Below are 21,753 nucleotides of genomic sequence, written 5' to 3'. Positions count from 1 at the left end.
ATGAACGTAATACTCACAACTGTTAATCAAGGTTTATTGATTTGCGTTTATTAACTTCAATGCAATTTTGCAGTGAAATGTTCTCAATTTGCCTTGTATCAAAATATCTTCCGTTAATCGAAATTTGCTAGAATACGGAGCGTTTCAATTGTAATTATTGAGGATTACTCACTGTCAGCCTCTTGTTTGGAATGCACACAAATTTCAGAGCAGGATTTCAGTCTCATTTACTCAGTTCGACTTTGTTTAATTATCGATATTTGTTACAGCCTCAATTCCTGCCTCCTACAAGTTCATTCAGCTCTAGAAAATTGATCAAAAGCATTAAAAAATAAAATTGTTACAATTCTTCTAATTTATTTCGTAATTAATGATGCCAAATATGAGTTCATCTTGTCGATACTAAATTTAATGTTCTTATATATCGCTACTGACAATCTGTGTTTTATAAAAAGTGTTTTATTATTGACCGCCGTCGGAAGGCAGAATGTCAATTTGCACAAATGTCAGTTCCGCCATTGGAATGCAGTTTGACTTCGCTTACGTCTCGCGCAGTTGAAGAGACAGAATGGATTCTCTTTATTCTGTTGAAGTAATGTAGACATTTTCCGTCGTCTTCAGAAAGCATCTGCTTCCAGAAGAAATAAATGGGGGGATATCAGATAATGCTTTTCTCTGTTTTCTTTTAACGGGGCACGTCTAGATCTCTGGTTTTATCGAGACGGAAGGAAAAGCGTTCATCATAGAATATTTCATCCTTAAATGTATTGCGAGAAAATTTGCATTTTCTATCTCACAATAAACACTGGTCATAGAGAAATGATATTAAAGTCTGTAAATGCAAATGTCCATGGTTTTTTTTTGGAACTTTTCCGGGGTAAATGATTGTTCCTGATGAAGCAAGTAGTTCGACTTCAGTATAGAAATCTGAGCTTCGGAATCGACTTTAAATTTTCGATTTTACTATGAAGGAATTTGTATTAGCATAATAATAATAAAGATGAATTTGGGTCCAAATTGCGCAAATTATCGTGCTTTGGTGTCACCTGTGTTATGTCGTCATGGAGTTTATGATGATTTGGTTATGTGGTGGTGATAATTCAACAGATCGTTGGAAGTTGTGCCTTAGATCTCGACGTATGTTGTACTGCTTCTGCTAGAAATTTCATCCGTATTGCAGTGGTTGGCATTCGTTTAGTAATTTTACAGAACATCAGCTTTGTCTGACGGTCGTTTTGTATGCTACCAGCAACATGGACCAGTGGCCAGACTCCACGGAACTTCTAATGAACGTTTTGTCTTACAGGATTCGCATGTCAAATGTGTTTCAAATCCCTTCCCTTCAGTAAACACATGGTGGCAGGGTTTAGGATTAAAGTAGCTGGGTTACAGAATAATTCAAACATAAAGTACAAAGGTTTTTCTGCATAAAACATATTTTAATAGGCCCGAGTTTATTTTATATTTATTATAGAGTAACACTTTCAATTATAATGGTGTTAGGACCACAGAACAAATAGCGAGCTTTAAATTTGGGATGTAGGACAGAGATTTATAGAATAAGCTGCTTACATTTCAATACAGATTACAGCAAGGTGTATTTAAAAATATTTGGAGAGAAGTTGTTGAAATAATTTCGAATTCTTTGAAGAATTTCTAAATTATAAAATGTTGGACCATAAATTGTAAGGTAAATATAACAGAACTTTGAAATATATTTTCTATATTTTTGCTCTGAAAATACTAAACGTTTTTGGAATGTAGCAAGTAAGTTGATAAAAACCCCTGAGAAAAGCATTTTAAAGTCGATAGATGCAATGTTTGTAGTAAAGTAACCATATTATTTTGAAATTGTGGTAATCGTTGACATGCTCCCTAATGGCAAAGCATTACGTAGTACGCTTTTGAAGGGTTTGTGATTCATAATGAAGTGAAGTGTAACTGACTATTTTGCGTACTTCAAGGTCCCACATTTATATTCGGGACGTAATCGATTCAAATCTCGGCCAGGTTGTAAATTTTCTCCTTACTGATGATTTTTGTCATCAACATCTGTAAGCGAAAATGTTCATACATGAACTATACGTTTTAAATTACCTGATACCTATCAGTGATTATATTCACTTCTTAGTAGATTAGACTAACTAACTAACTAACTAACTAGATGGCTTACCGAACCCGAAGGTTCATCACCGAACTAACCAAAGCCCTCCACCGGACCAACAAAATCCAGTCTCCTTCAACTCCTATCTCCCATAGATCCCGCCTGAGATTATCCTCCCATCTACGTCTAGGTCTCCCCAGAGGTCTCTTCCCCTCAGGCTTCCCAACCAGTACCCGGGGCACACCTCTTGTCCCATCCATGCGCGCTACATGCCCAGCCCATCTCATTCTTCTCGACTTAATCACCCTTACAATACTGGGGGAGCAGTACAGATTTTTAAGCTCGTCATTGTGCAGTTTTCTCCACGCCCCATCGTCTTCCCTCTTAGGCCCAAATATCCTCCTCAACACCCGATTCTCAAACACCTGCAATTTGTGTTCCTCCCTCTGAGTGAGAGACCATGTTTCGCACCCATACAAAACAACAGGCAAGATTATTGTTTTGTATACTTTAATTTTCAGGTTCTTAGAAATCAGACGGGAAGACAAAATATTTTGGACTGAGAAGTAGCAAGCATTTCCGGAATTTAGTCTCCTCCTAACTTCCTCACGAGTATCATTTTGATTTGTTATTGTTGTTCCCAAATATTTGAACTTTGTAACCCTTTCAAAGGATTTATTAGCCACCCTAAGATAATTTTGCCCGCCTGTCTTCTGATGACGAGATACTAACATGTACTTAGTTTTTTCTGAATTTACTTCCAGTAGTAGATTAGACATGATGTTAAAGTAATATTGTAGGGCCGTCAGACGTATAGAATTTCAGCTTTGTATATTTAAATCATTGACACATTTTAAGCAGTTTGAATGTTAGTAAAACTTCTCTGTTTGATATTCTGTCCACGTGTAATATCCACATGCAAGTAAAATATTTGACGTCTTCAGATAACAAATCAGCCTCACTGACTTATGGAATTCTTTACACTGCAAATTAACGTAATAATTCGTTTGGCACTGACGAATATAGAAGCCAACAGGCAAGGATAAACAAATTATTAAACCAGTTATATCGAGTGAGGTTTTCAAGTCGCTAAGATGGAAAATTATGATAATAGCAGAATTCGGAGATATTTCGTCGTTTAGTGTTGTAGAAGTTGATCGACGTTTCGTAGGTGTATGTCATCATATGTGACTACACGGAGCTGTGTTACATTAGACTCCGTTTTAATTATATGAACTTAAATTATGCGAAAATAACACAAAACATTTTTGATCTCCTGCAGTTACGTCATAATCACCACCGTTAATAGCATTTAATTAAAAATTGTGAACCAATTGATATAAGAGGTTTTCAAGCAGGTAGGAACATCCTCGAAACTGTGAATTGTAATGAAAATAAGAGTCGTGATGTGTTGCAGTGAGTGAATGAGACAACAGTGGTGAATCCCAACAGAAACTGTTTAGAAAAAAAAAATGCTAAATTGTGCAAAACATAATTTCCCCCAAAGTGTTGCAAAATGTTAATTAACATTTGCGATCCGGTTTTAATTAAATTGTCGCAAACGAGTTGAGAAACACTTTATCAGTTGGCCAATAACATGGACTAATGAGGGAGGATCAGTTTTTCTCTCTATTATATTCAATCTTGTTAAAAATCCAACATAGATCGCTTGTTGCTTTATATCGAATCCCTGTTTTTTTTTTGCTTAATTCCTTATAGCCGAAATGCTGCAAAGTTTTAAATCGGCCACGGCCACTTCATCTCCATCATTTCGTCATATCCACTGCACTTTCATTCACAGTGCGCCAAACAAATCACGTAAACTGTATTTAAGCCGCTTTAGTACGAACTCGTTTAATGCGCTGTCACGTGACAGGGACCAAGTCGAACTTGTTCCCGGGAGAGCCGTTCGATTCGCTGTCGTTCTTCGATTGTTTTGGATAGAACTCGAAAGAACATACAGTGACATTTCGTGTTCTCACTGCAGCTGCGATGTCATTGGATGTCTTCTGGGCTGGAACTCCTAGGGGATTTAAGGTTGTTACAAACGTTCTGGGAGGAGCATGCTGCCTCCATCTTAAGGTCTGCGCCCTGAAGATCACTATCGACATAAATCACATCAAGAGCTTTATTTTTATCCCAAAATTATAACTGTGGACTTCAGGATTCCGCGGTGATGAGTCCGAAGATGGTTCTTTTCTGGGTTGTTGCGCCCTGTAGTCTGGTAGACGTTTACCGACGTTTCAGAGGTCCTTGCTTCGTCGATCATGCTTCTGAGTAGTTATTTCTGAACTGTCTCTCTTCTGTCTTATTCGTATCAGACCTTGGTAACCTTTTGTGACCACAGTTGATAATAAGGTTACATGTCACCTACAGTAGCTCATCTCTCTCAATAATACCGCCATTCATTTGTTATTATAAATGTGATATAATGAGGTACGATGAAATATGGTTTAAGGAAGTCGATGTGCAAATATTTGTTGCGTCTCGTTAGAGGATAAACGTGCTCTTTTCTATACTACATCACACCTGTGTTAGCTGACGTCAGATACATTTATTAGTGCTAAAAACATCTAGAAGTTTCAAGGATCACCACAAAGGTTTTGCAGCTGTAATCATACGAATGCACATCACATATCTCCATCATAAAAAGAGCCTCGTGCAAGTAGTTTGTATGCAATATATGTAGTATTGAAACATGGTGACACCAACCCCATGGAAGTAAGTTCATGGCTCAGAGATTTCCCTTCGAAGCTTGCTTACCGGTATAGTAGCTCAGGTAGTCGAAATATTACCCCGCTTTAAGGAACCCAAATGTTCATCGCCGTATCCAAAACAGTCCCGACACGTGTGCCTTGCCCTGAGCCAAATGGATTTATGAATAACCACAGGTATTTTACGGTGATGGACTACACCTGTGATTACTCATTCAGTATTGCGAGATAAGATTTTGAACATGTAACGTTATATAATAATGATAATGATAGAGGATTGATGATGAGAAAATAATTTGTTCTTCGTTGCAGAGAAAGTAATGTTGGTCAGTTGAACAGTGGGTAGCAATTTACGTGATCGGATGTAGCAGATTTCGTAAATCCACGCCTTAAATATAGGCTGCTGGACACTTGAACGAGATCGATTCTCAAGGACACTTGAACCGAAGCAGAAATGCACTCGCTGTCTCCGTTTGTCGTCTGTGAGTGTATTTATTGACTCTCACTTGTAGTACAGGATGGTCGAGAAGTTACGCAAACCGTATCAGAATATTTATTGATGGTTGAAATTCAATGTATTTCGATTTGGATTAATAGTCGCACAATATCCCTGTGACTATACAAGATTCCACGTGGGCCACGCCATGTTGTAACCTGCTCAGTTGTCTTTTCACAGGTCCAAGGCGTGTTCATCGTCGAACGCCACCTGACACCTCGTTGCTACTTAACTTGCCAGGATGAATTTAGGGACGCAATTTTTCGATTACCCTGTGGCAAAACAAACTGACAAAATCTAGTTTGGTGAACCGATTCCGTGACTCAAGAATTCTTCTCTGGGCTAGAGGAAAAGATAGAATGGACGTATCACTAAACGCGGTGGACATTTATTATACTTTTTCCACACTGATTTCTTTATTTTCCCATTATTTTAATATAATTTATTTGTTTGATAATTATGACATGCGTCAGGAATGGGTTGCGTGACTTTTTGATCAGTCTGTATACAGCATCATTGTATAATTTCGTGTTGTAAACAGATTTTGTTTGCGGCGAGTACAGTGAACTTCAGTAATGTCTCTCAAGCACGACGAGTGGCCGAGTCCTCCTGTCGTGTTATGTTCTCTACTGAATTCTGTTCACGATGTCGTACAAAGGCTGAATGTACCCGTATTTTACACGACAAGCAGTGTCTTGATATAATGGACGCATGGAAATTTAGGAGCGTTCAGATGTGGTTCAGTAACAAACACTTGTACTGAATATTGGTGCTGGGCGTGGTGGCTAATTACTGGCGTCATTATAACCTGTTGATCTGTTTACCGGTTGGTGAGACACGTTCAGATATGATTAATGATCGACCTGTCTCGGTCACTTTTCCTGTTAGCATGAAAAGGACGCGTTTTTGTCTTAATTCGCTTGCTAAAGCCACTTTGCATATTCTTTTGTGGACTGTGTCTCGTTACTCTATCGACTTAACCAGTTTCAACGTTTGTTATTAACTACTGGTCACGAAAATATGATCTAAGATGGATCTTGTCCTTAGGTTTTCACGATTGGAGTTTATTATTTAACGTCGACTTTCGGATGTGAGCGTCTGTGAATATTGTCAATTATCCGACGTTTCCGAAAACATTTCATGTGCCATCTTCATGGTGAATATATTAGCCCTGAAGGTTTTAATCTCTATATATTGTCAATATTTTACTTGAAATATGGAAAATGAAGTTTTTGACGAAACGTCAGATAATTCTCAACATTCGACGCGGCTCGTCACAAGAAGTCAAATATTGAATTTATGCAAATTCGATTCAGAACAACAATCACAAATATTTGGCTTAGGGCTTCATGTGCAAGCCTTAAAAAGTATTTAGGGAGTTTAATTTGTATTCGAACCACAATTCTAGAAGCTTTAAGCGTTTTGTACTGTTTTTTTTTTTTTTTTTACCTCAAGACGCAATGAACACGTAATGAGGTTTAAAGTAGCATTTTGAAAGACGCGGACTAATTCCTTGGCCTCGGAGGATTTGTTACGTAATCCTCGTGCATATGTAAATTTCTTTTCTGTTTTTATTTTCCACGTCTTTGTCTCGTTGGCTTTCGTGGAGAAGTCGAGGACGACGAACCTCATTGCTGGTTGGTGCCAGATTTATATCAAAAGTTTCTTAGCTCTAGAGAAGTTACATCTGTTAATGTTGACCCAGAAACGTCTGGTAGATTTGTAGAGACATTATCGGCTGAAATGTTTGCACATTTTTGTCTTGGGATTTCCTGATTTTTTTTATATATACCAGCATAATGGTTTATCATGTCTTGATTACAAGAGTAGGTTTTGTGATCATTTTAATAATTTTTCAATTGTATTCGATGCCAGCAGAGTACGTGACTCATGTTCTGAACTGATAAGATCATAAAAAAAATCCCTTATCGTCTTAACTGCTGCACGTGGTAGTTCGGGACTAACGTAGATTACGCTACCACAAACGCAAATCGTGAAAATACAATTAAAGAAGATAATTAACACTAATGCGATAAAATCCACCTGTTCCTTATGTTTGCTTCAATGTTGTGTTCATAAACAGTAAACTAAATCAGGTCACCACTCGAGTGCATAGATTTCAAATCATTTCTCTGTTTGAACATCTGTATCGTTGTATTAGTGTTTAAATAATGCTCATTTCTCTCCAACATTATAACTCGTGATCATCAGTCCATAGGATGAATCCTCACATCTTCATGGACGCATATCACTGGCTGGTTAATGATTTATTGAACAACGCGATGACGCAGTGTATAACCAGAGAGAGTAGTTTCAGATAGTATAATAATACCTGAAAATGTTAATACAATTTCGACATCTTTTTACGATCGTAAATCTCCAAGAATAATCAAAATTAAAACCAACGTTGGTAATCAATAATTAAGTTATTTATTCTTCATAGCTTTTATTAATACTCTGAAGAAAATATTTTCTGTGTCGAGGAACCTGTCTTCGTAGTGCTGAGTCCTTGAGAATCTTACTAAATACCTGGCAATACCTGATAAACTTTCCAACGCCACTTTCACATCTAACTTTAACCAGCCACCTTCAAATATCAATCTCTATATAAAATTATTCTTAAAATAACAATGCCTCTGAAATTAAAATTATGAACCAAACAGAAATAACACTTTCGTGACAAACATGTCGCCATGTTGTACGCAAGGAAGAGTATTCTGGTAAATATTTTGCTGTTAGGTGCTTCAGTGCGTTGTATAAGCACTTAATAACTGAGGAAAGTTACGAGATATCGTTCCTGGAACACCGATAAAGCTGTTTTGTGTAATTTCATACTCGACTTGGTTCTAAACGTTTCTCTCAGGGCAAAATATGAAGCTTTGGTATTTTGTTATCAGGACACGAAAATATGTTTCTGATTAAGTTAACCACTTCTCCTTTTTGGACTGCAGCCAGGAACTTAAAACTGGCACAAGAGCTAAGTATGTATGTTCGGTGGTGTAACCAAAATGTTCCCGGGCCTATTTCTCTAAGGCAAATTCCTTTTAATGTCTCGTATGAACAGCCTCTGGTTTCGGATATAATTCGTATTGGTATAAATCCCAACACTTAAACACAAATATGACTCGATTCTTAGGTCATGTTACATATAATTCATGAAAACTAACACCTAAGCGTTACGTTAGAGTATGAATTATATAATTATATTCTCATAAATCTTACGAAAACAATAAAACATTTCCAAAAAAACCTGACTTAAATGAGTTTCCGGAAACTTGTACTTTATATGTTGAACCCTGACGGGTAACATACCTTCACCCTGGCATCGGCTAAGTAACAGTCTAAGCCTACTTTAATATTAAAATGATTTATTTCACATAATATATCGCCGAATGATTGTATTGTTAATAGGCAGTTAATCGGAAATTATAAGATACGAAGCATTCTTGGCCTAATTTAGGGAACTATCACGGAATTTCATTTAAGATACTGAGTAAAATCACGAAACTCTCAGGATAGACACCAAAACGGAACGGACGGACCGACATTTCAGTTATAAGGCTTCCAGAGCATCCCTGTCACATTCACCTTAAGGATGGCAACTGTATTGTTTGCCGAAACGTCAGATAATTCTGACCATTCGTCTCGGAACATCTCAGGAAGCGGATGTTTCACATTCTTATCCTTTACTTGGTCATTTTTAATTAGTCCACATATTCATATCCGATTTATCTTATATGAGCTTGAATTTATGCCTACGTCTTCTTAGTTGTCCACTGCACAGTGCTGCATGTCCTGCCCATCACATCCTCTATTTAATCTTCCAAATGCTTCGTCTCCTTGTTAATCGCATTTAAACCCTAATGCTGAATTACCATTGGTGAATAGGAATTGATTTCAAAGACACGATTTTTCACTCTGAATCCTCGTGCCAGTGAACACTGTCGTTTACGTCCTGGTGGTTCGCCTTTAAGACGTCGTCTTACGTCAGAGTTATACGCTAGGTCATATCAGCTCTGAGCCTCGCATCTTCCTCTAGAACGTAGCAATTTCGCGAACATCAATCTCAGTTTAATCTGCTACACTCTGCCAGTAACTTGGGAATGAAACATAGGACAACTTGAATTACTGAACTAAATTAAGGAAGCCTCAAACGTTGGTTGGCCTGAATTTACGAATAATTATCATCAAATATAACGAAAATAGGTTACAAGTTTTTTTTTTTTTAAATAGTGTGAAGAAATCCTTATGTTCCCTTTAATCGAATAGGAATACTAACCTTAGCCCTAGGGAAGATAAACATTTGATATCCTATCTCCGGTTAAGGAATTTAAGGACCTATGAAATGGGAGATCAGAAAGTATATCAAATCTAAAACCTCTTGACGATGGTGAAGAGTCAATTGAATAAAAATTTTCTTGGATATTATCCATCGTCTAGTAAATATAAAACGTAAAAAACGACGTTTCGGAGATGGGACTCTATCTCCGTCTTCAGGTTCCTACACAGTTGGGCCCACTAGATAGATCTAATCCCTATCTCCGGACCTATTGGTCCCATCTCCGAAACGTCGTTTTACGTTTTATATTTACTAGACGATGGATAATATCCAAGAAAATTTTTATTTAATAGAACAGAAAGTGTTCACGTTTGAATCAAGTGTGAAAATGCTATAGAACACTGTTTTCTGTGGGAAGCAAGAATTCTAACATATAAATAAGAAACTCACGTCTGTTATTTCCGTGCAGCAACATTCAATGAGAACAAAAATATTTTCCTCTGCAATGTTTCTGTACAGAGAATTTTGCCTTTTTGTAACGTTAGATTTGTAAGCGTTGTTACTACTAAAATTAATATTCATACATTTGGCCATTAGAATTTATAGTTGGTATAAATTATTTTTTCACAGTTTCTCTGAGCAATGCATACTAGTCCGAAATTTCTTTCGGTGAGTGACGTAATCATACCGCTCGCCTTCGCTCTGGCGAGCGGTTCCTGCATGGCGTTGGACCCGGTCAGCACGAACCTAGTACTTAATGTGACTCCGCTGTCAGCAGTCAGTGCGAGGCGTCTCAGAGCTTTGGAAGCTGTCAATAAGTAAAGCTCTTGAGACACGTAGAGCCCGAGGAGATTTATTGTGTGAAATTGTTCTGTTGTTGTTGCAATAAATCACGAAAAACTTCGACAGAAATAGGTTGGCAAACAGCTGAAGGACATGGCTGTGCGCACGGATTAACAAAGGACACAACACAAACACAAAATTCTGTGGTAGGGGAAACAATAGTCAAGTCAGGAACACGATCGAATCGTTCCATAAATCCACAACTGAACATATTTTCTTTTTTTCGTACCTGTGAGGTCATGGCTTCAAATCTCGGCCTGCAAACCGGCTATCGTAAATAATAACGTCTTGGTTTTCCTCAGTCGTTGAAGGCAAATACAGGAATAATGCCTTAAATTGGGTCACGACCTTTCCAAATTAAAATTTATTAATCGTTCATCATTGGACGTTTTATGTTTTCAGATGGTGATATTGTAAACCAGAATAAATAAATGAAATAAATTCAACTTAAGTCGTTTACACGTTACTCAGCTTGAGGATGTGTGTGGGAGTCACGAAGCTGTGAAATCAAGTACCGAAGACTGTCGGCTAAGCACAGCGCTTACTGGTGATATTCAAATCTTGCAAAAAGACGTTGAATAAAGCTCTCTTCGTTTGCGCAACCGGAGTTTCCCCTTCAGCATTGCTGGTCTGATCATTGGTCCATCTATTATTACACTTTTACGCAAGACTGTTGTCGGGACCTCGTTTTCACTTGTTCAAAAGATATCTTCGAGCTTCGTCCTCTGTTTGCAAATATTCTTGGCGGCCAGTCAGCCGAAATGCGGGAAGGCAGAAGACGTGGTATCGTTCCATCTACCCTTTCCATATTTGTTATGTTGCCCAGGCTCGCAGATGTTTTGTGTCCAATATCCATAGCTTGGTCTGTTAAGAGCAGTCAGACAACACGTGTTGATTTCCTTCCGTCGTTACCAGTTGTACGATTTGAGGTTTTGACGGCGGTGAGTCTGAAGATCGCTGTCTTCAGGGTTGTTGCGCCGTGTAGTCTACTCGGCGCAGCAACCCTGAAGACAGCAATCTTCTTTACCAGTTTCTGTTGGATCGCCCATTTCCACGTCGGTGACTGTTTTACCGTGTTCGGAGCACTGGAATATTTGTCTGTCTCGGAGTGACTGAGTTACCATTTCTCAGTAAATCCTGTGTCAGGTAGACTGTTATAAATGCATATCAACCCTTTGAAATGGAAGCAACTTTAAATAATATTTAATAATTCCGACCGTACGTCCTTAAAACATATTATTTCTGACATGCAAACACGCTGAATTACCTCTTCAGTCACAAAGAAACATAACCTTATACATTATTATACCGAATGTTATCGGGGTTTTGAAAAAAAAGTACGATGAACTGTATTTAAACAAACAGAAAAAAGTACTTTAAATTAAGGTATTTGAAATATCCGGAATAAGGTATCTATAAAATAACTTCTTACAGTTCTGTTCCTTTGAGGCTACTGGTAATATATTATATTTGATTTTTCAGATCTGTTGATATTGACGTTTTAAATTGTTCAAAAAATTATTTTAACTTTACACAATGGAAGACGATGAAGAGGATGTTAAAACCGGTCTTGGTAGTGAAATATCGAAGCAACAAATCAGTTCGATTCGGCAGTCGACGAGAGTGCAGCAGTCCTTCAGCACTCGCTCTTCGACGACTAGTTCCAGTAGCAAAAATAGTTCCTCTGGGAAAGTGTCTTTTCCGTCTTCATCTTACATCAAGAGCCAGAACACCGCCAAAGAACAAACGTTCTCAGAAAGTCTTCAGAGTTCTTCCTTCAGACAGTCCATTTCCTCATCCACCACCAAATCAGCAATAAACAAATCTCAAGTCAGACTTACTCATATGTCAACATGTGAGGCCGGATCTGTGGATCATATCGATACTGAGGATACCCGAGACAGGCAGACACTGCTGGCAGCAGCTACAGAAGAGGTGGGAGAATTATCATCGTCGAGATTGATACAAACATCGGGCAATGCCTTCTTGGCCTTAGCTGAAGAGAAACGAAAGTTCCAGTCCACTTCTTCGCAGTTACTGTCTTCCTCAGCAGGAGAAACTTCAGTAAAATCCATTGCAGAAATTACGTCAGCGTCGACAAAGGCACTAACAAAGGATTTGTCAGCTCAAAGCCAGACACCAGTGACGCCACAATCCTGTAAGACGTACCTCTCGGCCTCACAGGAAGATTACGAAAGCATCCAACAAAAGAGACACATGTCGAGATCTCTCTCTCCAATGTTGAGTGTTTCATCCGATCTCTCCGGGGCGACGTTGTCTCCCAGAAGAACTCTGCCAACGGCGAAGTCTGTCGAGACGTCAATCACAGGAAGAGAAGGTCGCCAGTGGTTGACAGCCACGGGCACTGCCAGTTACAGGCCAGAAACTGCGAAGTCTATGGAAAGTTTACGAAGCAACAGCTCGGCATCATCGTCCATTAGCACTGCGCCCCATCACAGTCACAGGCATAGTTTCCTGACGTCTTCAGAGCGAGACATGAGGAGGGTCGTAGCAAGTTCGGTCGAGGCGAGGTCTTTAGAGAACTTGGAGAAAGAAATGAGGCTGATGGGAAAGCGGAAGACGGTGTCAGGAGAAGAAATGGTAACTAGTGTTGACGAATCCGGGTTAACAACAGCTGAAATGCGTCGTGGATTGTACGCGGGTGTTATTAATCCGGGTGAACGGAGGATAACGGTACCACAACATCTGTCTCTTCCGCCTCCCGCTGGAGCGTACCTGAGCCTTGTTACTCCGGGTTCGGACCGGAAGCTTACCATCCTCTCCCCGCACAGCCCGCACCAACCGGATCTCCTCCAGTTCTCGAGCTCCGTGACTACTCTCAAGACCAGAAGGAAGAAGGCTGTCGTATTGCCCAGGCTGGTTCTTCCTCGGAGTGAGAGTGAAGTCTTTCTTGAGTAAGTAGACCTCAGTAGTTTACTGAAATGTTCAGTGTTCAATGACCTTGAAATTATGTTATTTGTGGGGATTTTCTTTTCTCAAGTAGCAGGCGTGTTTTCAGAAGACCGTGTGTAATTAACTAAATGTGGTCATTATTTTTATGCCTGAGAAAATCGTGAATAACGTGCCGGCTGATTTTACGAATCCAATTCCTATGTATTAACATGTTTTACACTGACAAAGTTCCTGTACATTTGAATATTTCTATGACCCCTATGTGGGTGTCATTAACAGTTATTACTGATATGTAATTGGCATCATACCAGCAAATAATTAACTATTTCTTAGAGATCTTTGTTGTTAAAACTTATTAACTGTGACGTTACATTTAATTTAACGTGTTTAGACCCTTCTTAAAATTTGTTTACGTTTGTTAGGTTAGGTTAGGTTCAGGAAAATGTTTCTGTTATTTCAGTTCGCAATTTGTGTGAACTGGTTCAGGGTAGCAGATATTGTACTACCTGTTAATAAACATCGATTTCCGTCTCGGAGCTGAGCAAATGTTTCCTGCTACAGTAGTACGAAAACCTAAATCCGTTCCGACCCAACTCCCCGCTCCACAAACATCGGCTACTACCTGTATAGTATAGTACAGTGGTGTCCAACCTGGGGTACGCGAAGACATCTCAGGGGGCACGTGAAATTTTAAAAAAAATACATATATTTTATAATAAACATTGAATAATCAGTATTGTAATTCATTTAATTTATTTTAGTTGTAGATTATATACTACGTATAACTTGAATTATACACCAACAACTTTGGGGGTACAAATTTGAAGAGAAATTATATCTGGGGGTACGCGAACAAAAAAGGTTGAATACCACTGGTCTAGTATACAAATCTGCAGTTATAACAGTCTTTTATTCTTTATTAGTGAAATAAAATAATTGAGGTTTTATTTGTTGGAAGCTTTGAGCTTTGAATCCCGTTATCAACTTAAGTTTTATATTGGTAAGTGCTACATGGATGCTGGCGTATACTGAAGATTAATTAGTCCTCAGATTAAATAATTAAAACCTAACAGAAGCAGTGACCTATAGAAGAGAAACTCACACACTGAACTTCTGGACCCGTACAGATTGAGGTTAGGTTAGCAGAGATCGTATTCGGTGAGTGGAAGTAGTGCATAAGTCTCCTTCGAGAGATTACTGAATTCAAAATACGTGTATCCATGAACGCGGTGGAAATTTGCAATACTTAATTGAACATTGTTTCATTCTGAGCTCAGTGTAATTTATTTTTTAATAACATCGTGTGTCAGGAATACTTTTCGTGACTTTTGGATTACCCTGTGTGTTGAACACCTTGTGCGTTCTGTTCCAACTCATTTTGGCTATGGACGAATGCTGGTATGAAAATCTCGTGAACGGTTACAAAGTCCTGATAAACATATAAACATTAGTTAGCTACACTCTGTGGTAGGTACAGCTACTGATAGAATTTCTGTACTTTTATAATTAAAATATGCACACTTTTCCCAAACAAAACCAATTATTTTATTTAATTTGAAATTTTTACTTTATTTTTATTGAAGATAGGCGTCTTCCAGATTTCTGAACATATAGACTGGTAGACGTGTACCGACGTTTCAGAGATGCTTTATGTGTCCGTCATGAGGACTCGTCGATCTCATTGAGGCAGCAAGCATCTATAAAACGTCAGTAAATTTGTACCAGACTGTACGGCGCAACAACCCAGAGGACAGCCATCTTTAACTTCTTTCATGTACTGTACACGTTCCATGATCTCTTCCTTATTGATTCGTTCAGCCTTAATCATTCATGCGCGGATTAAATTTTCATTTTACGTAATTATGCAAAGTCTTGGTTGACGCATTTGAGAACAGTTTCCAATGGACTTTGTTTCGCAGCTTTTCTGCTTCAGTATTGCGTAGTTTTCCGATCAATAACTGAAATAATGGATCTCGTAGTGATTCTGTTAATCTTGTAAACCTGTACCAGACGGAAAATGCTAATTAATCTCGGGGTTTGTGGATGCGCCAAGCCACCGTTGAATTATTCTGATTAAGTTTCTGAACTGGGTCATGCAGGAATGTGATGTTCATTCTGCCAAATGACGTCGGCCTAATTGTACAGGGTGTTTTAAATTCATTACACATACTATCTTTGAAGGTCATAGTCTCAGCTACTAACAGTGTCGTTAAATTGACCTGAACCACAAGTCTGTAATCTACAATCGTTAACAATAATCAACATTATCGCTGAATATTAGACGCCAGACATTGGTTCAGTGTCTGGTGATGAAGTGAAATTCTACTAGAATATTTTATTTCGCAGATTTTTACATTTTTCAATTACTAATCATCATTCCATCATTCGAACACAACAAATATATTAACCCCCCCCCCCCATTAGGTGTGATAACATCGACCAAGCATCGCACTTTCACGCCAACGGCCCTAATTTAGAGAACTTAATCTCTGGCTCGTCTCCAAATAAAGACAGTAAGTTAATCCGATAACAAGAAAGACTAATAAGTTTCTGTTTGCTAAATGAAGTGACTGGAGCAATGTGTTTGTTTTAAAATCTAAAGTTATTTTAGCTCTTGTATTATAAAATTCATCATTTATCTGTCCTGGTCTCAATGAAAATAGAGCATCTTCAAAAAGAGTTTAAAATGCCAAAGGTTGTTCAGGAAAATTTCTCTAATACGCGGCGGAACAAGCCAGATTACTTAAATAGTATTACATCTCATCGCCACGAACCTTGTCTCCTTGCGTAAAGTAAGAAAATGTCTTAGATCAGCAGTTATCTCGCTTAATTGTACTGGATTAAAGATAGGGGGTGTTTTGCCGTAGATTTATGAATATGAATTAAATCTTATGACGTCTCGTGAACAATTCAAAATTTATATAATGGATATAGTCTCTGAAAGGTCAGCAGACTGACATATTACGCTCTGGAACGTCCCAGAAGGCATCCTTCTTCATATAAATTGTATTTGGAACTAGATCTTTGCTTCGCTAACAATTCTTAATAAGACAAAATCCCTACTCAAGTCTCATGCCTGCAGTCTTTTCGTCCTTTCTTTGTCGTAGTTGTATTAATAATTAACCCTTTGATGCACGAAACGCTTTTAAATAATACTCAAAATTAAATTTCTGTCTCAGAGAATCACAATGCTTCTCCTGCACAAAATATTTGGTATTGTCCTAAGGTTTTTTTTCCCCGGTTGGAGTTTGATGTACAACGTCCCTTTCCGTGGATAAACTGCGTTGGATGTTGAAGGTTTTTTTTTCAAGTTTCGCCAAACTCTGCAGTTGTTATCTTCAGGGCGAATATGATTTTACCGATGTACCAAATAGCTAATTGAGGGTGGAATCCTGCGTAAGATCATGACATCGGCTATTACTTACGCCAATGGGGATTTTGTATGGCGGAAACCCTAGACTGCTTAACCAGGGGCTGGTTATTTATCCATTGCCGAAGATTAATAACAGCATTTATATAAAATTCTAAAATTCATCGCTCTTCGGGGACGTTCTGGATCTTTGACTTTCAAATCAGGATATAAATAAAATTCCTGTTGTGTTGAGACCGGGTCCAGCAGGCGTTTGTCCTCTCAATGTCACCCGAAGGCGGATGTAAGGAAAGATTCAGGTTTTAAAACAAAGGCTATGGACGAAATCAAACAAAATAATTAAACTCAAGGAGTGGACTCGTGTGTCAGTCCCACGGTTTGTAACAGCCAAGATCGTGTTTTGCTACTGACATTTGCGTTGCGTAACAAAAGCGAGAATTTGTCAGTGGACTGGACTTAACCGTTCTTAATTCTGCGTTCGTCGTCAGTGGTCGCAGTTCCACTTGGCACTGAAGTGAACTAATTCTTTTTACTCTTTATATTTCGATTATCCGAAGTCCCCTCGAGACAAACAGGAATGAATGAATGAGCAAATCATCCCAGCCAGATGAAGGAAAATATTTTCAAATTTATTTGTTAGAACAGACAACAGATATGTTTTGAGTTACCGCCGAGTGACAGAGCTGTAATGTCCAACTACAGCGATTAAGCGAAATTTAAAGTTATTCGGTTGGCGCTTGTGAGCGGGTTTTGTACTCTCATCTTAACGGTTCCATGGCCAGCTGCCAAGCTAATTGGCAACAGAGAAATTCGCTGTACTCAGCGCCAAGTCATGTATAGCTGTTGGCTTAAAACATTGTGCCACACTTCTCGTACTTACTTCATAAAATTCTCTTGAATTCGTTCTTGTCGCTCAATACAGACGCAGTCTCTTATTAATTTTGTATCGAGGTACCACGTGCCTTCTGGTGTTTGTGTCGAATCGCTAGTTTCAGATCGGGTCTACACATGTTTCAGATTCAACTACATTTCTATAAATTTTTGTGACAATGTTTTTTTTAATACACAGACACTGATGGAAAATTCAAACTGAAATTCAACGTGGTATGATTTCCTTCGTATCTCCATCCCAAACTCCCGTCTCTCTGTTCTTTATCTGTTAATAACTTTTTCAGAAACTGCCTAATGGTAGCAGCATTTTTGAAATAGAACACTGCCGCCTGACATCTTTACGAACAACGTAACATTTCTTGAATAACGAGTACACATAATCATGACTGTTCTGTTATATATATATAGATTAGAACGTGTCTTGGTGTTACTGGGGTTCAATTGTAAAAGTAAAAGTAAAGTTTGTCCCACTATACGCCATGTAGGCGTTTGGGGTGAGAGGAGGTATAGCTCCTCTCTTCCTTGACCTCGGCACTAGATGGGGGTGAGTGGTCAGCATCACGCCCAGGCCGGCTTTACCCCCGGGAAAGGACCCCGGTACCCATTGTAGAGGAGGCTGGGTGGGCCCCAGAGCCGGTCTGGACGCAGAGGCTAGAGGAAAAACCCTCTGCCCCCGTCGGGGATCGAACCCCGGCCGTCCAGCCCGTAGCTAGTCACTATACTGACTGAGCTATCCCGGCTCCTGGGGTTCAATTGTACAAATGTTTATATTTCTCACCAATATTTATTGCCCGAAATCGTATCTTATCCTTGATCAATCAATATCGAGACTCGAATCGAGGATACTTTTCGGATTTGAGACCCTGCTGCTGCAATCTCCTCGCAGAAACAAAATTTTGTTCTTTGAACTGATCTGTCGTGCTTTTCTCTGATCCACAAGAATTATCCTCATTGAGACTAGAACTCAGGACAATGTTTAGAAGTTCTGACCTCTCTAAAATCGTTCTGTGGTCTCGAGAAATACGATGCTAACATTTATACATACATAATAACCCACTATTTCAATGGTAGACTTCATCAGCATAATTTATATTAGACCTTGTACATTATTTCAAAGCTGCTTTTCATACGGATGTACGTCATATCCTATTGTAACTATATAATGAGCAATATTGTTTGTCATTTTTTTTAGCACTAATGATGTACAGTATGGTCGAAAAGTCAAGCAACCCTTACCTCATATATGTTCTGTTTAAAAAATAAATTACATTGAAATCAGAAAAAAAAACAATGTTACATTTTGGGTTGGAAGTGTCCAGCGATGCGTGATTTCACTCATTCCTATTCATGTCTGATGCAACAGAACATCTCCTGTTCTGCACGCTACCCGCGTCACGGAAACGGTTCACCAGATGAATTATTATCGAAATTTTGGCACAGGGTAATCGGAAAATTGCGTCCCTAAATTCATCCTGGCAAGTTAAGTAAGAACGAGGTGCCAGGTGGCGTTCGACGATGAACACTTTCTGTACCCGTGAAAAAAGAAACACGTTTTGCGCTTGGACTGTTAAAAGACAACTGACGGACTTGCGCTATCAGGTTACAACCTGACGATTCTACGTGGAATCTTGTATGGCAACAGCGAAACTGGATTTTTTTTAATCCAATCGAATTATATTAAATTTAAACCATCAAAAATATTTTGATAAGGGTTGCGAGATTTTTCGATCGCCCTGTATATATAAACGAACGCACGTGGATGAGTGGAAATGCAATAATTAATTATTCAGTGTCACTTTTGACGTTGCCATGGCTACGTCACCGTTTGCACCACATTAAGAGGAAAAGATATGTTATGATTTTAATTTTTATGTCCTGTTTTGTGGAAACCGCGCGCAGATACTGAAGGCTGTTCACTCATCAATGACCTCATATGTACATTTGTTTCTATTGAACGCAGGAAACAAATGTTTTACTACGTTGAATAGTATATAATCTTTGATTAATCAAAAATAAATAATGATTATGATTTGTATATGCTGCAAACGTGTGGTTTAGACGAGTGTTTCCATACGAAATATTTTAAACTTCGTATGTAATTAAGGTTTCCATGGCGATGGGGATGAAGATTTTCGATTTCTAGTCTCTTACATCCTTAATCTTAAACGTGGTTATCAACGGTTCGATGGAATATATCTCCTCTATCTGCAGAGTAGACCATTGTGGCTATAAATTTATCTGAAAAGTTTGTAACCATGTTTGTGGGTTGTAATTTGGTGTCTGTGAAACCTGATGTCTGACATATCATGTTTTGTTCTTAAAGTTGGTCCATGAGTAGCGTAAACATTTCTCAGTTCAGCTGACACGAGAGAACTCTCTGCTGTGCCGGCGACAGCGTCTTTATTCCCATACTTTTACAGGTTCTTTAAAAAATATGTACACATGCCAGTCAGTTGCTCACCGCTGTCAGCTGTGCCACTAAGCTATCGGTGGTCATTTTGAACACCTGCACTAAATTTTCTAATTAACTAAGTGACAATGCTCACGTACGTAATGATTTAGTTTATTAAGATGTATTTATTTCATTATTTGAATATGTTTGTATATGTTTTTTTGGACATTCTGTGTATTGTAGATGTTGTTCTTGATTTTTTAATGAAGTCAGGAGTTCCTTTCGGAAGATGAACACAAAGACGTTTTAACAAAATGATGCTCAATATCTCTGGGTTTAACAGATGTGGCACAGTTTGAATATGATTAGTATTTTTCAGGGTAGGGTCACTTGACAAAATTGTGAGAACACAATAATAAACCTTCAAACATACGATTATTTATTGGAATAACTGACACTGATGGCTAATCCAGAAGGGTTGTGCTCTATTGAGTAATGCGTTTGGGTAAGTTGAATAGGAAACTTACCTTCCGTTTCAAACGTAGAATCATTTTACCCATATCCTGCTATTTTCAGCTGATGGAACTCAACGAAGTCAAGACCAGAATATGCTTGGCTTGTCTTATCGCACTGAATAATGAAATGGCGCATACAATGACTTGTCTGGATCCTTCACAGTTAATTCCACTTCGCTGTCTTTTGGATGATAGAAATGAGACTGAACAGTTTTCAGAGCAAAATTACGGTAGTTTGATGAACGTAGTTCCCGCTTTCAGTGAACGTTGGATCAATTCATGTACCTAGTAAGGGAACGGGAAGGATCAAACATCCGATTAATTAATAAGTTCGAAGCGGTGACGAGAAACCCCGAGCTAACTCATGAGATATTAAAGTAAAGTCATAGTCCGGAATGACGTGTTCATATTCGAGAACCTTTGACTTATAAGAGCTCAAGTTGAGCTTCATTTAATTTCTATGCAGAAATATATCAGTGACCTGTCTTTATCACATACAAATTGACGTTTTTGACAGGGAAATTTGAATAAGGTGTGATCACGTTGTCAAGTAAGGTTGTTATGAAATTAGAACACGGTAAATGTTACTGTGATGTTGATTGATCAAAAACAAATATATTTAAAGGTATTTTTTTTACGTTATATCCAAATGTTAAATCGCATGTCTCGACATTTCGTGGAGTGGAAAATAATAAAAATTATCTGGTTCATATATTTAATAACAACAACATATACGTACGTATTACATCGACTTTCGAAGAAAAACCGAGTTGAATATCATAAATTGTTGCTCACTTCTTGCTATCAGAAACTATGTTCGACGCGATTGACATCCGGAAGTCGTAATTATACGTCGAATATCTGAAAAAAATGCAAGAAAAATAATTTTTTGTGTTCTGTGGAATGCATTTGATATTTGCAATGTATATGTTTTCTCTGCATCCCGATAGAAATGTGATTCATTTGTCTTTCCTTCAATACTCAATACAATTATGTTAATCCAAGATATAATAGTAATGCCTTATTAATGTTAAATATAACACTGTAGCTAATTAGTCAATAAAATGTTCTTGAATTAAAGTTATTAACCGTATTTAACAGAAATATCCCGTATGAAAATGTGATGAGATTATATATTTATTAATGTGGAGAGTTATTATATTTTAATTGTCACTCTGTGATATTTGCATAAACAACGAATGAAAATCAGGTCGAAATATATATGTAAAATAGTAA

General features: G+C 38.2%; 1 protein-coding gene across 8 annotated transcripts in view; it reads left to right on the top strand.

The window, feature by feature from the left end:
- Positions 1-21,753, top strand: part of dnc (phosphodiesterase dunce) — a 369,630-nt gene that overhangs the window by 163,180 nt on the left and 184,697 nt on the right. For 2 of the 8 annotated variants that reach the window (XM_087359415.1, XM_087359416.1), the window contains exon 2: positions 11,919-13,351. The exons of the other annotated variants lie outside the window; for them this stretch is intronic. In XM_087359415.1, coding sequence (XP_087215541.1) covers positions 11,973-13,351 — 1,379 coding nt within the window. In that variant the 5' untranslated portion in view covers positions 11,919-11,972. The remainder of the gene's footprint in view (positions 1-11,918; positions 13,352-21,753) is intronic. 8 annotated transcript variants of the gene reach the window in all.

The sequence above is a fragment of the Zootermopsis nevadensis genome, unplaced genomic scaffold (assembly GCF_977971745.1).
Source record: "Zootermopsis nevadensis isolate Lab colony 2312 unplaced genomic scaffold, Znev_1.0 Znev_ptg000031l, whole genome shotgun sequence".
Taxonomy (NCBI): Eukaryota; Metazoa; Arthropoda; class Insecta; order Blattodea; family Termopsidae; genus Zootermopsis; species Zootermopsis nevadensis.
The sequence above is the reverse complement of the archived record's forward strand: the minus strand, read 5'-3'. Positions and strand labels throughout refer to the sequence as shown.